The 19,231-nt window shown below is 37.1% G+C and overlaps 1 protein-coding gene across 5 annotated transcripts in view; it reads right to left on the bottom strand.

Moving 5' to 3' along the window:
- Nucleotides 1–19,231, bottom strand: part of VWF (von Willebrand factor) — a 105,787-nt gene that overhangs the window by 46,338 nt on the left and 40,218 nt on the right. For all 5 annotated transcript variants that reach the window (XM_015871491.3, XM_015871484.3, XM_085522182.1 and 2 more), the window contains 12 exons: nucleotides 17,879–18,119; nucleotides 16,649–16,743; nucleotides 16,252–16,412; nucleotides 14,356–14,459; nucleotides 9,714–9,852; nucleotides 7,886–8,020; nucleotides 6,057–6,203; nucleotides 5,259–5,399; nucleotides 3,576–3,695; nucleotides 2,826–2,982; nucleotides 2,143–2,301; nucleotides 249–384 (listed from right to left, as the gene is read on the bottom strand). In XM_015871491.3, coding sequence (XP_015726977.2) covers nucleotides 249–384; nucleotides 2,143–2,301; nucleotides 2,826–2,982; nucleotides 3,576–3,695; nucleotides 5,259–5,399; nucleotides 6,057–6,203; nucleotides 7,886–8,020; nucleotides 9,714–9,852; nucleotides 14,356–14,459; nucleotides 16,252–16,412; nucleotides 16,649–16,743; nucleotides 17,879–18,119 — 1,735 coding nt within the window. The remainder of the gene's footprint in view (nucleotides 1–248; nucleotides 385–2,142; nucleotides 2,302–2,825; nucleotides 2,983–3,575; nucleotides 3,696–5,258; nucleotides 5,400–6,056; nucleotides 6,204–7,885; nucleotides 8,021–9,713; nucleotides 9,853–14,355; nucleotides 14,460–16,251; nucleotides 16,413–16,648; nucleotides 16,744–17,878; nucleotides 18,120–19,231) is intronic.

The raw sequence follows: 19,231 nt of genomic DNA, 5'->3' as shown, positions 1-19,231 counted from the left end.
TTGAAAGGAATTAATGGATTTCTCTTTCTTAAATTCAATTGTCATCCAACTATCTCACCCATCAAAAAAGTTCATTTTCAGTTTATTTAAGAAGGAGTATTGACACAGAAGAGGGTTTCTAAGCCTCATCTTCAGTACCGTATTTACAGTTATGTCCAAAAACTCATTTATGGGGATGCATTTCACCTCTCTCTCTTCATCCTTCTCAACAGACATTCTATTTCACTGCATAAACTCTTCCATCATACCAAGATTGGCAGTGCTGCGGATCATCTCTGCTCAAAACTATTCTCCTTCCATGTGGGATCTTGACATCTCCAACTGCACACACTGGACAGTCTTCTGGACTGACACAATCCAGGGATAGTTCATCAAGCACTTTCCCTGTTTTGAAATGGAACAGCGGTATAAAAATGCCAGTATTCTTGAATTGCAAACGCAATCATTGCGTTTATACTGCTTAAAAAATAATGACTAGTTTTCTGAGTTGGGTTGAAGTTATGAATACTCATCTAGTATTAATGTCACTGTAAGTTTGACTTCACAAACAGTTTTTGTTTTAGTGGGATACTGGAAATATTTTACTCATTGTAGAACCTGCAACAGGCAGGACCATGCGGAAAGTGAATATAGTTCAGAGCAAAGTATTAAAAACACCACGAGAAAGAAACATTTTCCTTCTCACATGTATATTATTGATTTGTCCCCTTATTTCCTAACTCCTGGTACTGATCATAATGGAGTATTATTTAAATATCTATTACCTGAATACTGAAGGCTTGAGTATCATATTTAATACATAAAGTTATAAACTTTCTGTAATGTGTTAACAGAAATACCAAGACCCAGAATAACTGTTTTTTTGTCTTTAAAAACTTCCTTTTTTTGCTTGTATGTCTTTTCACTCCAATCTTATTAGCTATATGTTCACTTGAGTTTTCACTCTTTATTTGGATCTTCCTTGTCTTTCATACTTTCCTCCTGAACTTTTTTCAGTTTCCCCTTTGTAAGAAAGAGAATGGATACAGTTAAGCTGAAGGCTGACTGGCAACTTCAGGAGCATCAAAGCCCTGAGTGCAGTGAGCAGGTCAAGTTGATAAATTTCCTCCACCACAGTAGCTGCTTGGAAAGCAAGTGTTTTATGAGTATTAAAACAGGCTGGTTTAGCCATCGAGATCAATATCATATCTTAACAATCAATATACTAATTTATTAAAAGGAATCAATCAATGTTAGCTCTAAAATATTTCAGTTTAGCTCTGCTTGGTGTGAGAACAGCCTTGTTTTTCTCAACAATTCAGCTTCACAGAACCAATGAAGTCACAGTAAGACTATTTTAATCTTTGCATCCACCAGGTGCAAGAACGTTTTTTGAGTTCCACATAAATTGTTATGAGTTACAGTGCACCAAGATAGAAAGCTGCTCATTATGGCATAACAAGCAATGGAAGTTTTCCAAACTGGGGAAAAACAGCTAAAAGATTGGCCATAGGGCACTAGGAGGAAGCTGATGATGGAAAAATGAGGAGAAAGTAAGTGATTTAAGACCACCAGGGGCCCCTACTATGCATGCCCAGAGGGACATTAGCAAGTATTACTGAATTCTTGGAAAAGAATGAATATGTATGCCAATGTATTGCATGTGGATGTCTTATTTGTTCAGATGAAGAACCTGAACTCCCAGTGTACCCACTTGGTTTATCAAGTTGCTTTGTATGTATCATAGGGAACACTGGCTTTCTAATTCCACATTACAAATAGAGTTTCCTTCCTGGATTTCATATCACTGCATCCAGCACAAATTCATAACCTACACAGGCAACAGCCTATGTCATTAAACAGCCCCTAATCCCCCTATCTCCCTGATTACATTGTTCCTGTCTTATCATTCTTGCTGACAATGTTCCATTCTTCTCTTCCATTTAGTTCCCTCCACACATTCTTGTCTCACAGACACAAGCTAGGGTTCTTAACCAAATTCCAACTTGAGCTGCAAGAAACTGTAGTGAAAATATGTCAATAAGACTGTTGAGAAATTAACTGCAGTATCTAAATGTTAAGTAATTTCCATCCTTAGAAATTCGTGAATATTCCTGGACTGTAAGACAGTAATTAACTGACTACAACAAAAGATGGACTTACCTGCAGGACAGTGAACATGGCATCCTTCTACACACTGTAGAGGGCACTTCAAAGGCTGTGTGTGCTGGCATGTTATAGGACAAGCAGGTCCACAGCTATTGTATCTCCATTCGCATTGATAATCTAATTCATGTTTATTTAGGTTCTCACAGCTTTGTGCTATGCAATAAAAGAATTGAAGGCAAAAAATCAAACAATGAAGTCATCATTTCTTTCAGAAATAAGGCACTAAACTGAGTACAAGGTGCACCACATATGTATTAAGAAAGACAGATTTACAACTTAAAATATCTTCCCCCAGTCCATCCAGGGCAGGCTACTTCAAATATTTTTTCACATAATTAAACACTTGATGTAGATGAGGGAGAGTTGTTCTTGACAAAAATGATTACTAAGAACACACTCTACATATATTTTAAAAAATCTGGATTTGACTGGTCTATCCATTCTATCCCCTGTTGAGTGAATGGCTTTTCAAAGTGAATAGAAAAAGGAGGAGAAAAGTTACCATGAGTTATTATCTTTGCCCCATTACAGTAAATTTCTCTGGAGATCAGAGGGAACAGAACTAGATAAGAACAGTCTAGCTGAGCCAATGGCTTCATGATAAAAAACTTGAACCTTTTCTATTTACTTGCCAGTCAAAATCATTTCCAGTTCTTCCCCATCTACATCATACTTACGGCATAGATCTGGTGATCTCCAGTGAACAATGACACCTTTTTGTGCACAAACATGTGCATAGGCTGCTATAGCATCACAGAAGCAAGCACAGTCTCCAACAGATTCACAGGCACAAGTGTCGTACATGCAAATATCTATGTAGGGCTCAGGATTCACCTGAAAAAGATAATTTTAGGGTACAGTACACTAAATCACCTTAACCTAGACATACTTAGTTCAGATGGTTTGGCTGCTCCACTCACAAGAGCTGAGATGTTATGTAAATCAGTGCAGATCCTTTTCCCTATCCCAGCAAGAACTCAAATGGGGCCACATTCTCAGTCACAGGCACTGTAGTTTATTGTTCACCTTACTACCCCTTATGTGAATCAGTTTTATAAATTTTGAGCCCTATTACCTAACTGTCTTGTGCAGTTTGAGTAGAATGAAGTCTGAATGGCATTTACATTAGGTTAACTTTTCCTCCACCCTTCCCTCCCAAAATGCCAACCCCTCTATTTGACTTCATGCATCTGTATATCGTGAAAATTTCCTCAAGCAGAAGTTTTTCTGTGATTTTCCACTAAGGGAGTCTTGCATTTTCCCATGAAGTGTCAGCTACAGACAAGGTCAGAGATGAGATTACCAATTTAATAGTCTCCATGTTCCGTGTGCTGTCAGAACAACTGCACTTTTTCCCTCAGCTGTAATAACTATCAGCACATGTCATGAAGAACTGAGAAATGAGGAACATGGGACACGATACTTACAAGTTTTTTGCATTCTTCAAAGAGACCTCCAGATAGAATGTTGCATGATGTTTCTACCATCACCTGCTTCAATACGTTGTCATTACACAGTGGAGACACCAGGGCCTGTTCCCAGTTGAACTTAATAATTAAAGAGACATGTACACACTGCATTAGACTTGCTTTCAGAACCTCAAGACTCTTCAAACTGAAGAGATTCATTCACTTTAGACATTTTTCATAACAAAAGAAATTTGCAGAATGCAAAGCAGAGCAGGTCACCTCCCACATTTTCTCCAGGTCTTGCATGCTGCAGTCTTAACACAGATATAATCTTAATGGTAAATGTTGCTGTACCAAACACCTATCCTAACCTATCCACTGCTCTTCAGAAGGTGTGGGAGGGTCACAAATACAACCACTCTTCAGAAGACAATAACCAAGGTCAATGCTGAAAGCAAAAAGGCTCAGGGGTTTCCATTTTAATTTATCTAAGACCACAGATATTGATGTGATATTTATCACAGTGATATATTGTAGATTCTATCCTACAGATCTCACTCCTTATTACTGTAATTTTTCCTGTTCTCCAGTCAAGTCATATATAGTTTTTTCATTTTTATGTGTATTTATTTATATATGTGTAGGTACTTATATAAACGAATAGAAAGGAAAATAACACTGAAGCAATGTCACTGCACATAAGTAAACTAACTCAAAATTCTATGTGATCAAAAACAAATATTTCATTTTGTTTCCTAATTCTTTAAATATTTTGAGGAAACATCTAAAAAAGGCCTCTTCTTCCTCCCTTTGAAAATATAGGCCAGTTTTTGAGGCAAAGTTTTCAGCCTTAAAGGCATCACGTTAGTGAAAATTTTCATTTTTTAAACATCAAAAAAGTTGTCTTCAAAATGTTTCCAAAATTTTGGGTTTGGAAATATGTTTTGACATGTTATTTGTGAGCTTCAGACAAATTTATTATTCAGATTCTTTCTTCAAAACTCAGCACTTGGAAAAGAAGAAGTGCACTCTCCTTTGTAGCATAATTGGTATGTTGTAAAATCACATTATCTCCAGGACAAGGACTTAGGTAACACCTTTAGATAGCAATTAAGCTTCTCAAAATTCGGAAGCAGTGATAACATGGCAAAAAGGTCTTACATTCACTCTTGTACCTTGCCTTTTCTGTTCATGCCTCTATAATCTGAAAACAATAACAGAATGCTCTCTAAATAACATCAAAAATCATACAGAAAGAAATCAGTCTATGCATTGAGCCATTCACAAATGGATGAACTAAGATGTGGGACACAGAAGTTTGGATGGAAAAATATGAAATATTTATCTGATTTTTTTCTGTCTGAAAATTACAACTGGTTGAGGTGTTTTTTGTTGTTGTTTTTGTTTTAATTAAGTTTCACAATGAGATTTCCGGTTATACCTGGATTTCTAGCATCTAGGCTGGCAAACTCTATGAAATCTTTACCATTCAGACTGGCTGTGCTAACATTCATCTAAAGCCAAGATGCCCAGAGGCATTAAAAAATTTAACTGACCTTTCATCAGATTTCAAAGAATAATATTATTGGAAAAAAATATAGGTGTACATTTTTGTTTGTTTCTATCCCTTCAGAGCTCTTTAATCACTCCTAAGTGATACTGTAAACAGTGTTAATTAGTTCTCAGTTCATTCATAATCACCTTTTCAACATCAGCACAGTATGTATTAACTTTCCAAGAGTTTCCAAAGTCAACTGGATCTACTTCAAGATGTTCATTGCTGGTAGTAAAATCATTGTTTTGGATTCCATCAAAATTTCCACACAGACCACACACTCGATCCTTGCAGGGAAAGAAACACAAAATACATAAATGATACATCTATAGGCTGGCTCAGAGTTTTGTTTAAAAGTCTTTTTAATCTAGTGCTTTGAAGGCAAAAGTCTTAAAAATTGAATTATTCCTGTCCTTGTCAAATTCTTTAAAATATACACAGTCTGTCATGCAGGATGTTTAGTTCCCATTCTGCTTAGTTGAAAGTAAGACCAGCCTGTCCCCATGTCTTCAGGGAGGTGAGAAGACATCTCTGACTAGTGGTGCCTGTTAGATCTGTTTGGGACAGGTCCAGGAACTTTACATATTACCCCATTTTATTCCTGAAGATAACTTTCCAGTCACCAGTACTAGTGAACCTGGCTCCTTACACAGCTCCTCTTGTACATGGAAGAAAAACTTTTAAGTCTTTCAAAGCAGTTACTGTAAGGCACCATAGCATTCATCTTTGTAGCTCTTCTGCAAAGACAGAGAATTTAGGCTTTACAGTTGAAGCACTGGGGAAAGTAAGCAACACTTGTGTATTTTAAAAAAAAAAAAAACAAAAAAACCCTCTTCATTTTCAAGCAAGTACCTAATGCTTCAAGGAAATCTATCTACATTTCTGCAGGGGAGGATGAAAGTGCATTCTTTAGTGAGAGTAAGAATTAAAAAAAAAACACTTACATGGAAATTGTCTGTTAAGATAACTGAGACTCCCATGGCAAGATCCCATGTCACAGTGATGCTTTTGCCCAGTAAAATGATGTAATAGCGGCCAGATTTCATGACTTCTATGTCACTGCTGTCTTTAGGAGATACCTTAATGATTACCTGAACAATGAAAACATGTTTTATTATCAATGATCTTCTTTTTCACATATGTCATTTTCACAGCAGGACATGAACTCATGTAACAGTGGCTATGTTCAACTATGCTGTTTGCTAGAGAACAGACAGCTCATAGACACCACACAGATAATCCAAGAGGGTTTGCTTGCAAACAAATGATGTATACAAGACTAATTACATACCTGTCTCTACTTGGAAAAGCTGTTGTGGATAAGTTAATTCCTTAAAAATAAAGCTTCTGGAGAGCAAATCAAGTTGAAAGTACAGTATTTCAATCATCTCATCACATTTCTGCTGATGAATGCTGACACACACACACAAAAAGATTGTGAAACTGAAGTAGGGTTTATAAGGAGGGCCAGGTATATGCAGCTGAACAGTTAAGTATTTTGTAGTTGTTCATTGAATAATTCTATCACCTGCTGTCAAGATACACTGCAAAGACATTTAAATATGATTGTGTTCTCTGTTTCTATCAAGTATCAGTGAAACTCAGCAATTTATAGACTATTTGCAGACTGTACAAAACCTGGTTCGACTTCGTCTGCTTACTCAAAACGAGGAAAAGGTAGAGTAGTTTCATATTTCATTGGGAATATTTGCAGTTTTCTGGTCCAGGTGCTAGTTCAGAGCACAGTACTTCTGAAAACTGAACAATTGAAACACAGTAATACACTGTAGTTCTATTAGCAGGCAGATAGTCTTAACTACTACAGAGTCTAAGACAAAGAGCTGAAATACACCTTTTAGAAATCTTGCTTCCTCTCATGGAGTGGCATGGTCAATCCTGGTCAATTCTTCACTGTTTTTAGTAGGAAAAGGGAGGGTGGGGACAGAATTTCAGCTCTATTGATTTTCCATTTGACAAGGGGAAAAGATAGTTTCAGCCTTTATTTCTTTTCTTCATATGTGCTAATTACTTCAGATATTTTGTCTGAAGTTTTACTAGTCACAGAACAGTCGCTACTTAGCTCTTCCTTACATTTAAGCATGCTTGAAGTAGTCTTAGACCCCCCATATTTAAAAAGAGTTCTCCTCACTCTTTGAACTCTTTGAATAAATTGAATATCATTTTAAACTGATGTCTGCATCAAGCAGAAATGCCAAAATGGTAAGTGTAAGGTAACTGTTGAGTCACAGGGCCTGAACCACTGGTTGAGCATCTGGGGAAAGGACCCAGTCAGACCTTGGAGCACAGGTAAAAGTAATTCACCTGTGTGACCAGAAGGGGTGGAGTCTGGCTCCACCTCTCTTAGACCACATTAAAGGGCTGACTTCCCCTGGGGTAGGATCTCTGGTTGGAAATCCCTCCATTGTGGAGTTTTCCCTGTAAGCCTAGATCTTAAAAGACGGGTGAGCACTTTTCCTTTGTAACACCATTTTGCACAAGCTAGTCCTTTCACTACTATGCTCCTGTATCACCCTTCCACCGTGTTGACCTTTCTGATTGTAACATTTTGCAAGTCAGCCAAAATAAAAATTTTAAAATGTTCTTTCTTTGGAATATTTTTAAATGAATCAAGGGAGAGAACATTACTTCCCTAGATAAAACTATTTCCAGACAAATCCTAGGATTTCTGGGATTATTCATTCCTATAGTTACCAAACATCCCAAAATTATAATGAACTCTTTAAAAAAGGGAAAGAAAGATAAGCTTACATACATTTCCATTAAACAACTCTATTTCTCCACTTTTATACAAAATGATAACCCTTTTGGTGCACTTTTCACCAGTGAAGCTGCAGCCTTCATTTGAAATCAGTATCCGGAATGTCCCAGAGATATTCTTGCAGAAATCCTGTTAGACAAAAATAAATAAGTAAATCATTAACATTAGCATTTTAGAAACATATACAGTTGTCTGGAGAAAAAGGAAGTCACAAATATGAGAGCTACTCTGAAAGTAATGCCTCCAGTATATTATTACAATGTCAAAGGTAGATGCTGGTGGTACAGCAGTAGAGGTTGAACTTTCCCACCAATTTTCCATTACATTTTGTTGCTCTGTGACAGAAGGTAGTCTGACTAAATGGCAGCTGACATTGACCAAAATAAAGGTATAGAACTGAATTCCCCCATCAGGAAAAAATGGCATCCACTGACATTCATCAATACTTGCTGAATATTCATGCTCACCAAACAGTAAATGGGAGCACAGGTAGGCAGTGAGTGCTGTGTTTAAGCCATGGCAACAAAGACACTGTGTCACCTCTGCAGGTGCAAATTTTTACAATTGTGGTTTGCAGGTTCTTGTTCATCACTGGTGAGAATGCATAGCTAACAGCAGTAAGCATGCTGATACATAGCTTTTTGTAGCTGAGAATTTGTTCTACAAAATAGCGTTATTGCATTTCGTAGCTGGTATTGTTTATATGGAGATAAATAGGAGGCATAACTTTCAGAGTGACCTACATAATACTCAAAGTAATCTATGTGGCAAACTAAATATGTTCTGGCATGTCCATTTTCCTATGTTAATTTATGTATCTGTTAGCATTAATAAAGGTTTTGGCCCACCTATTCAAGAATGAGGCACATTAAGTGATATTTTAAATAGTCTTGTAGTAGTATATATTCTTATTGTCCCTAAGATAATAGTATTACTGAGCTCTCACTAACATCAGGACCATCAGCCTTCTATGGTAATACAGTTGGTATAAAAGTGGAAACATATTTCAAAGATCCACCCAGAGCCACAAAGATCACACTTTTCTGTCTAAGAAGAATTGCAAGGAGAAAGATACTTCATGAAAAGGATATCTGGGGAAATCTGTGAAACAGGACAGTTTTTAACTGTAGAAGGCTATTATATCAATAAGCAGCAGATCCATCTATTTTTAGACCAAATTTTAAAGTAAATACTTCTTTTGAACATAGACTTTTAAATGCATAATGATTTGCATTTGTAATTGCCTTAATGTCACTTAACTCTCCAAATTTCAGACATCTCTTGTAAATCACAGACTAATGTTAGTGTGATATGTATTTATTCACCCCTCCACTTTGCTGTGAGGAAAATGAGTAGTTTACTCCAGTTTTGCGCATGAAATATGACAGTGATATTGCCAAAGTGAACAAGCAGTCTTGCTTTTAGAAAGCGTTCACTAAATACTTTTCTAACTCATTCTGAAGAAGTCTGACCCAGTAAGTCAGTACTAGAGGATGAAGAGGTAAGCGGAAAGGGAGAATGGACTGACTAATGGACATCTAGAATTCATCACTTGAGATGAGATTTGGATAGTTCCTCCATAACATGCTGCAGTCACACATTTTATGACTGCCAGACAGAACACAACCTAATTCACTTCTCTGTAATGTGATGTAGCCTTCTAATTTCTCAAGGTATTTTTGAAGCCATTGATAAAATCTGCTCTCCTCTGCCATGCACTTGATTTAGTGATCAAAATAGTGATACTGTGACTTATGCAAATGCTAGATTTCTCTGATGTAATACACAGGTTTCACAGGTTAAGCATTTGACATATTCTTACCTGAACTAATACATACTGACATTCTCCTGGAAACCTGTATTTCATTCCATCAAATGTCAAATAATGAGCTGTACCAATAACAGTGCAGGTACCATCACAGATATTTTTGGTACAATCCCACTTTCGACCACGACACACACTGCGACAGAGAAAAATGAGTGATCTTTAGCATTTATATCATTATTTGCAATGTATAAAATACATAAAAGAACGTAAAGTCCTTGAGGAAAAGTGAAACAACAAAATTATCTCCTTCCAGGAGCTGCTGAATTGAGGATTTTCCAAGGGACAAACAACAAGCAGTGATAAAAAATAACACCCCGTCACCATTTGAAAGAGCTTTTAATCTCACTTGTCACACACCAGTAATGAGTTGACCTGCACTCACAGATTCTGGGGGCCCTTAGTTCAATGTATTTTTTAAAGGATTGGTCCTTCAGCATAAAGTGCGTTCAGAACTTTATCAACAAAAATCAAAATCAACTTTGGAGACCAAGTAACCAGGACTATAACTCAATTTGCCCTGCAGCTTTTATTAGGAGTCTACAGTTAAATATAATACCATTATTTTCTAAAGCAGTGTACCTATTTTAAAATGAAATTTGTTTTACATGATAGTTTATCTGACCTAGTAAATGGACACATTACATATGGACAGAAATATTTCTATTTTCTGTACCTCGATAGCTATGTTCATACACTCTCTGAGGAATGTCCTACAGTGTGATAGCATCCTCTGAAGTTTCCTTTGGTGGTGAAATCTGAACATCTTCTGTATAGGAGAATTCACATTTGGTTACAGACAAACAGAACTCCAACCTAAGCCTCCACTTATGTGACATAAGCTGTGATAAGAATATGCTTGATCCTGAAAGGAGATATACCAGTGGTTTCTTGCCTATATATATCTTGCCAGTAATGTTTTATTGAACACCTGCTAGACTTCCTCACAAGCATAGAAGGTGGAAGAAAAAATGAGACTACCTGACCTGCAGAGCAAAGCAAGACGTCTCAATACATTGATTTCCTAGCTAGCAGGAGACTGAGCAAAAATAATAATAATAAAATCAATAAGCCCATCAGCCACTCTATTGTGCTAACATCCACTGTTTGGTCTCTGTACATTCTGCACATGTCAATGAATGTTAAAGGGTGCAATTTTTGCCTCATGGAGGAATTCAGTTCTTCAACATTGTTTTGCATGCCTTTCTAGACACATGGACAGATGCTATTTTGTCAGAATGCACCTCTTCTGCCGTCTGTCACATAGCAACAAAATGCAGCAGAATACTGTCAGAAAGGTTCAAGCTCTACTACAATACTGCCAACATATACATCTGACATCAATAATAAAACAGAAGGCATTACTTTCAGAGCACCCCCTTATGTGATGACAGATGGACACTATCACTTCCCTGGGGATTTTCTAATCAAGCTCTGTGAAGGTGGGAAAAAGGGAAATCTATCAAATGTAAAAGTTGCAGGATAAAAATTCTGAAGTACCTTCCTGTCATGGGTTACCTAGATTTACCTGTGCCCATGACAGGGGGCAGCCACCCCGTAGGGCCCCCAGCCTGAAAGGGTAGGGAAAAGGGGAACAGGAAAAGAGAACAGCGGTGGCAATCTAAGGAGGAAAACTTATTTTACTAAATATGATATCGGAATACAAGATAACCCGATATAATACAATATGATTGAGACTAATAAATCTAACAAAACAGAGTGAGAGAGTCTCCAAAAAACGAGAGGCCTACTGTAAACTCTAGGCAACATGGCTGGAATGCTTCCTACTCTCTGAGAGTCTGAGAGAGAGAGAGAGAGCTCCAGCCTGGGAGCGAGATTATATATGTCCTCCTCCCGTGACTTATCTCTGACTGAAAAGTCCTCTGGGTTACATAGTTTTCTTCTGAGAGCTGAGTAATCAGGTTTTTAATGGTCCATACTGCACATGATGTTATGATGTGGAATACTGACAGCAACATTACAAAACCATGACACTTCCCAAGATCAAATTGCTAACAAAGCAATAACAGCTACAGAACTGCATTGTCTGTTGCTTTAATCTGTGAGTAATGTTTAATCTTGAACACATTTCACAGCATAATAAAAACTGCACAGTAGATTTTCTTTAAAAAATGAAATTTCAGTAACATAAAGCCTATTACTTCCTCTGCTATTAAATCTAATAAAACGAGTCAGACCAAGATTCTGTACATATGTACAAAGCCAGATTATGAAGTATATGGTTTATCAAAATCCAGATTAGCAAATTTCTTCTGTGTGCTGCTTCATAAACATTATTCCAAAATTTTCATTGAGTTCCATGATGCTTATCATAATAAATTTTGCCACTAGCTGAGACCTGTACATCAGTACAAAAAGAAAAAAAGAAAAAAAAAAAAACCCAAACCACCACCACCAACAAAACAAACAGACAAAAAAAAAAAAAAAAGAAAAGAAAAGTAAGATCTGAGCTCCAAATTGCAGACTTAATTCTCAGAGCAATAGTAAATTCCTATATCACTTTCTAAATGACATTTGACATGATATTTGCTGAGAACTATCATGAAGCTTTTTGAAGTCATACAGTACAAACAGCTCTACTGTCCTTTATTTAAATAAATTTATTTTCCAGTTTTATTTCTGGATTCAAGAAAAATACCTGAAATAAGATGAAGGTCTTATCAACAAGGAAAGCACAATTTCTAACATTTTCTTCGTGTTCAAATCGAAAATATATATATGTATATCTTTAAGAAGAAATTTCAGTTACAATATCACAGCCAGAAACAAAAGGAAAGTTAGGAGAATGAAACAAGGGTATTAATATTTTAAGATTGAAGATTTTATGAATGACTGAAAATAAATGGCTGTGCATGGTTAATGTAATGAAATGCAAATATCAAAACAATGAGAAAAAGTTTCACCCCTTAGTTTTTCAATAAAATTATTATTGCATCTGTTTTTTAGCTGAGTCACTTTTGCCCACTTGCAGTGTAGGCATGTAGTAGTATGTTTATCTGCACACAGATTTCAACTTCTCCTCCATCTTCTCCAGGTCTAAGTGTACTATATGACTTCTAGTATAATACATAGCTTTAAAGAAAAAAGAAGAAAGAAACAAACAAAACACTGGAAAGGAACTATTTCTATATAAAACCATGAAAACTTGTATCTGAATCTAACCGGTTATGATCAGCCCCACTAACTCAAAAACACAGCATTTGAAACTGTTGTTGAAACAAATGACTCTAATGGTGCTGGCTCTCTGATCCAGCTCCACACATTTGTACAATGGATAATAGAAACATGGTTACTAGAGATGCCACAGAGCTGGATGCATGTATTTGGAGAAAATGTTTGTGAGCAACTGAAAATCAAAGAGAACACTGTTTCCATGCCACTGGTGGCTAGATGCTGTGTACCTAATACTACTGGGATATCTTGAAGCTCTACATAAGGTGGTATGTCTTTTCACAAGTATGCATGGAAGGCAAAAACACTTCTCAAAAACAGTGAGTGTGCAGTCCAGGCAGAAGTCAAAAGATGTCCAGTAGGCAAATAAAGTATATCTTTCCTGAGGCTCCGCTTAACCATTTACATCTCTAACGTTTACCTGAAGAGTTTCTGTCATATTATAGCTAGCATATCAATACCTTCCTGCTGATAAATTCTTCTGGCTAAAAAGGGCTGATTTGTAGGATTTCATGGAAAGCATGGCAAAAGAGCTTAACAACAAAATGCAGCCTCCATTCCTCCCACTACAGAGGAGCTCCTGTATTGATTACTGATTGATTGATTACTGATTGATTTGCTGCAAGATGAGAAAGCAAATCCGCTACCTACTGCCTTTAGAGGGCCTACACAGGTATATTGGCCACTTATTTGTAAAACACCACATGCACCTTGGCAGATGTGACACTGATCTTTATGCCACGTGGAAAAGGAAAATGTTGGACTGTGTAACACATATTATTGCACTACATATCCTGTCTCCATACAAAATTGAACAAGTAAGGAAACAACTACATATGCATACATTTTACATATATGTTGTTCTGAAAGTAATGCATCATGTTTATTTCCACTGAAAATATCGTAGATATAAGAAACACAATAACATTTTGATAGAGCAAATTCTCAGCTTCAAAATGGCATTTTTCAGCAGTAACTATCATTTGGTATGTATTTTTGCTAGCACTGAACAAGAGCCTGCATGCCATGCTTAGAAAAATTTACATAGCTGTCAGGAAAGTGACTTGTCTTTTACATCACTGTTGCCTCTGTGGATACACTCTGCTCACTACTTTCTTGTATTAGTATCCACTGTTTGGACTCCATAAACATTTAGCAAGTATCAATGGATATCAACAGGTGCAGGTTTTTCCACTTTCAGTGACACCCCTTTGCTTTATACACACTTCCATGTAAGAAGTCATTTTGTAAGACTGCTTCTTTGCTGCCATCTGCAAATTGGCAACAGAATGTAATGGAAGGTTCAAATTCTACTGCCTTACCACCCACAACCACTTCTGACATCACTGAACAGCATAATAAAATAGAAGACACTACTTTCAGAGCAACTTTCATATTTAGAAATATATTAGGTGTTCTGCAGAAAAACATGGTTCCATCGACTCACCAGGTGTTGCAGTCCTTAGTCACTGTCTCTCCCTTAGCATATTCTCTTCCATTGTGAAAACACGGGCATCTCTCAGGAGTAATACATTTGTTCTCATGTCGCACCTAAACAAAACATAATCTATTAGCATGCAGACCTAGCAGTATATACCAGGACTCAGAATAGTAAGCACAAGAAAATGTAGATAAAGATTAAAAAATAAATAAACAAATTTTAAAAAAAAAAAAAAAAGAAGGAAGATAGAGGATTTCTATTTTTATTTATACATATATATATTACATTAACATAAGTAGAAATAAGAATATGTAAAATCTCTGCCTTGTTTCACCACTTAAACACCAGCATAAACTATAAACTGCTGAAGGAAAAAATTAGAGTACAATGAAAATTTCAACTTTACCAGAAATAGGATGTGGAGCAAGTTAAGATTTTGTGATCACAGATAGCCTGTTCCCCTCAAAAGCCCACCTTCCTCTAAAATCTGTAGCAGTCATTCCATTTGTTTCAAATGCCATCTCGCTACCCAGAAGACCAGATAACTAAAATAACTATGATTCCATTCAAAATATTATGACACCCTCGTAGGCTCTGTTTCAGAGAAATATGGTGTTATATTCCAGTATTTGCTTTTTCAGTTTAGGACTAAGGATAAACTAGGGATTAGTTTATCTCTGTATAACAACAAATCATATATTTTGCTTACCTCAAATTAAAAATAAAAAAAAAAAAAAGTGTTTAGTCCACTCCCGGTCAGGTTTGTTGTTCTACTTTTAACTCTCCTTCCATTCTGAAGGCATTCAGTTTTAGAGAACACAAAATGAAGACTGGCTTTATTTTTTTTTAAATTTTTTTTGCTTCAATGTGGTTCTGCAAAACTAGGGAGAAGTTTTGCTCTGGCTTCTTGAAATACTGAAATTGAGAGCACTTCCACTCTCTCCCTCTCATTCAAAAGTCACAAAATATCACCTTTTAAATTTAAATTCTTTCGGTAAAATCATTAAAATAGTTTTCTCTTTTTACCATTAAAACTGAGCCAATGAGATCAACGTAGTCTAATACTTAATAAACTAGAATAACTCTGTCTTCTCCTACGGGGACCTAGAACCACCATAGGAAACTGCAAATAAAAAGGATTTCACATCCCAGAGACCATTCATTCACACGTACCTCTGTGGATTATGGTAGAAACAAATAGGAATACTTTTCTAGGTGATAGAGTTGGGGTTCTGCCTCAAACCTAATCTCCACAACAATGTGGGGGGAAAAAAAAGAAAAAAAAAAAACCAAAAAAAACAGGCCAAAGAAGACTAAATGTTTCATAGGGCATCTCTTCCAGGTGGTATTCAGGAAAAAGTAGCGTAGGTAGTCTGACTAAATGGCAACTGACACGGATCAAAGTAAAGGTATGAAACTGAATTCCCCCATCAGGAATCATTCATCAACACTTGCTGAATATTCATGCTCACCAAACAGCAAATGGGAGCACAGGTAGGCAGTGGGTGCTGTGTTTAAGCCATGGCAACAAAGACACCATGTCACCTCTGCAGGTGTAGATTTTTACAATTGTGGTTTGCAGGTTCTTGTTCACCACTGGTGAAAATGCATAGCTAACAGCAGTAAGCATGTTGAGAAATAGCTTTTTGTAGCTGAGAATTTGTTCTACAAAATAGAGTTATTGTGCTCTTAATATTTGTTGTAATTTCCATGGAATCAAATAAAAAGCATTAGCTCCAGAGCAACCTACATAGACACTTTAAACTAGCTGTAACTTCATTATCATTTGGAAATGACTCACAACCACACTTTTCCAAGCTGCAAGAAGACTCTGACAGGAAAGGATGATAGCGAGAAATCAAAGGTTGTCTGCTTCAATTTTGTGAAATTAAGCCTGCTTACCATCCCTTTTGGACACATGCATCCAGATACGCAGCCATGGCTGACACACTCCAGGTCAAAATTTTGGCAAGTCTTGGCGCACTCCAACCCTTCAGCTCTTGGGTTATTTTCAGGACAGATAAGTGTTACCATGGGTGGTCTGCACGTCAAGCTCCTTTTTACTTTAAAAATTAAGTTCACAGAAATTTCTTTTAGAACTCAAGTATTGTTGGCATAGTATTTTTCTGGAGGACATTAGACAATTAAGTCAGGATATAGAATAGAGCAACATGCAAACATTTGTATCCTGTAACAAAATACATACACACATACACACACATACACATGTTGTATTGCCAGAAGACCAAAGATGAAAAACAGGAGAAAAAACAGGAAATATTAATTGATGCATACTAACGTCTGGCAGAAGGCTTCTCATCAGCGAAAATATCTGGCGATAAGGCACCAGAAGCTTTACTTTTACTGCAGTGCATGAAACCATCTTCACAATAGCTAAGAAAAACAGAGTTTATTTTTAACAAAGTGACATCTGTTGTTTTTTTTTCCAGCTTATGATGCTTTTTCTGGATGGGCCTAAAGGAAACCAGTGAGAGTAACAAAATTATACCTCTAATTTGGACTGATCTGCTGTTCTCCATCCAGTGAGCTTACCAACATTAAAGGCCAACCTTCTTTGAGATTATCAGTAATGCATTAGCATGGTAGCCCAGCCTTACTGTTGTCCCTGTCTCCCTGAATCCAATGCATAGTCCTATTCTTGCACAGGCATAATGCTGAACATAATTATAGTCAGGTTTTCTGTGGAAACAGGTAAAGTGCCTGCAATATTTGACTCCCTTTTGTTTTGACACTGTTCCCAAATCTAAGTGTGTCAATGAGCATGTATCAATTACATCCTGCAGGGGAATTGCCAGGTAAAAGCCTGAACCACTATGTGAGCACATGGGTGCCTGGAGCAGGGGGAGCCTAGGTACATACTTCCTCTCACTCCCCATCTCAGCAGCGCTTCCAGCCATGCTTCTGGGAGCACACATACTCAGAGTCTAAGTGGTTCCCCTCTCTCCACTCCCTTTCAGGTGCACCAGAGTTCAAACTGGTGAAGGCTGCATTCCTCAGCTCACCCTCTTTTCTGAACTGTTGCTGGGAGGGATGAGTTAATTCCTCTGTCTTTGTTATCTTGTTCTCTAACACCTGCATCTCAAATAAAGACTCTGCATTGCCTTTGTTTGCTTTACACATCCCCGCTCTCAGTGTACCACTAGCCAATTTAACAACGAGAAATGCAATTTAATATTTGTATCTTTGGTAGGTAATAAGGTTTTAACATTTATTAAATATATTGCAGTACACAAAAATGTAATTTTGAAAGCCTACAAAGTAGCCATTGTCAGTAAATTAACTCCAAATCAAACTGTCAGGAATTGCTCACAGAACAATTATTTTAAGTAAGCCACCATTAGAAATGATATGGAGAGATGCAACAGCAAAAATTATTAGTCGAGGGCAAAAAAACATGCTCTTTTAAGTTGCTTTCAGAGGAGATAATCAAACTGCAGAATTAAACCACTTAGTCAAACCATCCAAAAATTTCTGAGTCATGGCACGTAGCAATAAATCCTGTACTTACCACATAGTGTAATGATCTGAAAAGATATCCTCTGGCTGGAAGATCTCACCATCATAGTAACAAGAGCACTGGGACTTTGGTACACACTCCTCACTCTCATCTAGGTAGTGCCCAGGTGGGCAGTAGCAGCCTTCCATGCAGAATTCATCACAGTTCTCATCTGGGTAGGACAGAGATCGGCATGTCTGGTTGCACAGTGTCCCACATTGCTGGTAAATCTGGCCTTCAGGACAGGTCATTGCTGTTGAAAGATATGTACATCAGGAAGATCAGGACTTGAACTAAAGGAAAAAAAATAACAAATTATAATAAAAAAAAAAAAAACAAAAAAAAAACCCACAAGATAATGGGATTGAAGCTACTAAATAAAATAAATGATAGAGTTTCTGAAAACCAAGGTTTTTACTCTGATCCACCAGGGAGATAAAAGAGAAAGTCTTACGACTTTCAGCCAGTTTTACCTTTCCCACCAGCCAGAAAACAGAACAGCAAAGTTTTCTGGAAACTGTAGTACTCACTTCTAAGACTCTCAGTGTGCTATATCATATAATGATGTGGGATATCAATAACAAATGTCATGAAACTATGACATTCCACCTGTTATTCCACATGAGTGCATAATAATTAACATGCATGCAAACAAACAATTATTAACACGCATTAAACATACACACACACACACACACATATATATACATATACATGGAATTACCGACTGCACTCCCCCAACATCAGATTCCCTTGTGGTACACACTGAACATCCTCATTTTTCTGCATCACCCACTAAGTGGAAACAGATCCCTGAGCAAACACAGTACCACAGAGAGTTTGGCCTTTCCAGAAGCTGGAAAGATCTGAATTGCTTTTCCCAACATGCTCTTTCCATGTACTACAGGGACCTCATCTCTCTCTACCGTATGTAGGGAGCTCGATTGGGCAAGACCATCACAACTGATAGATCCTTGAGTGTTGACCAGCCAGGTGGCTTCTACCAAATGCTTCTCCCAGTGCTTTAGTGTTCCACTATGTATTGCTTGCAACATAGTTTTTAAACAACCCATTGTATCATTCAATTTCACCAGAAGCTGGAGCATGATAGGGGATACGATAAATCCACTCAATGCCCATGTATTTACAAGAAAGCCTTTAAAATGAGTCCTGTTATCTGACTCAGTTCTTTATGGAGTGCCATGTTGCCACAGAACTTGTTTCTTGAGACCTAGTATGGTGTTTTGGGTGGTAGCATGGAATATTGTATATGTTTCAAGCCACCCACTCACCATCAAAAACACTAAGCATCATGGGTTTGTGGCAAAGTGATATAATCAGCCTGCCATGCCTCCCCACATTTCT

This window comes from Coturnix japonica, chromosome 1 (assembly GCF_054131305.1).
Source record: "Coturnix japonica strain WE chromosome 1, WE-NBRP24, whole genome shotgun sequence".
Taxonomy (NCBI): domain Eukaryota; kingdom Metazoa; phylum Chordata; class Aves; order Galliformes; family Phasianidae; genus Coturnix; species Coturnix japonica.
This window is presented reverse-complemented; position numbering and strand designations above follow the sequence as displayed.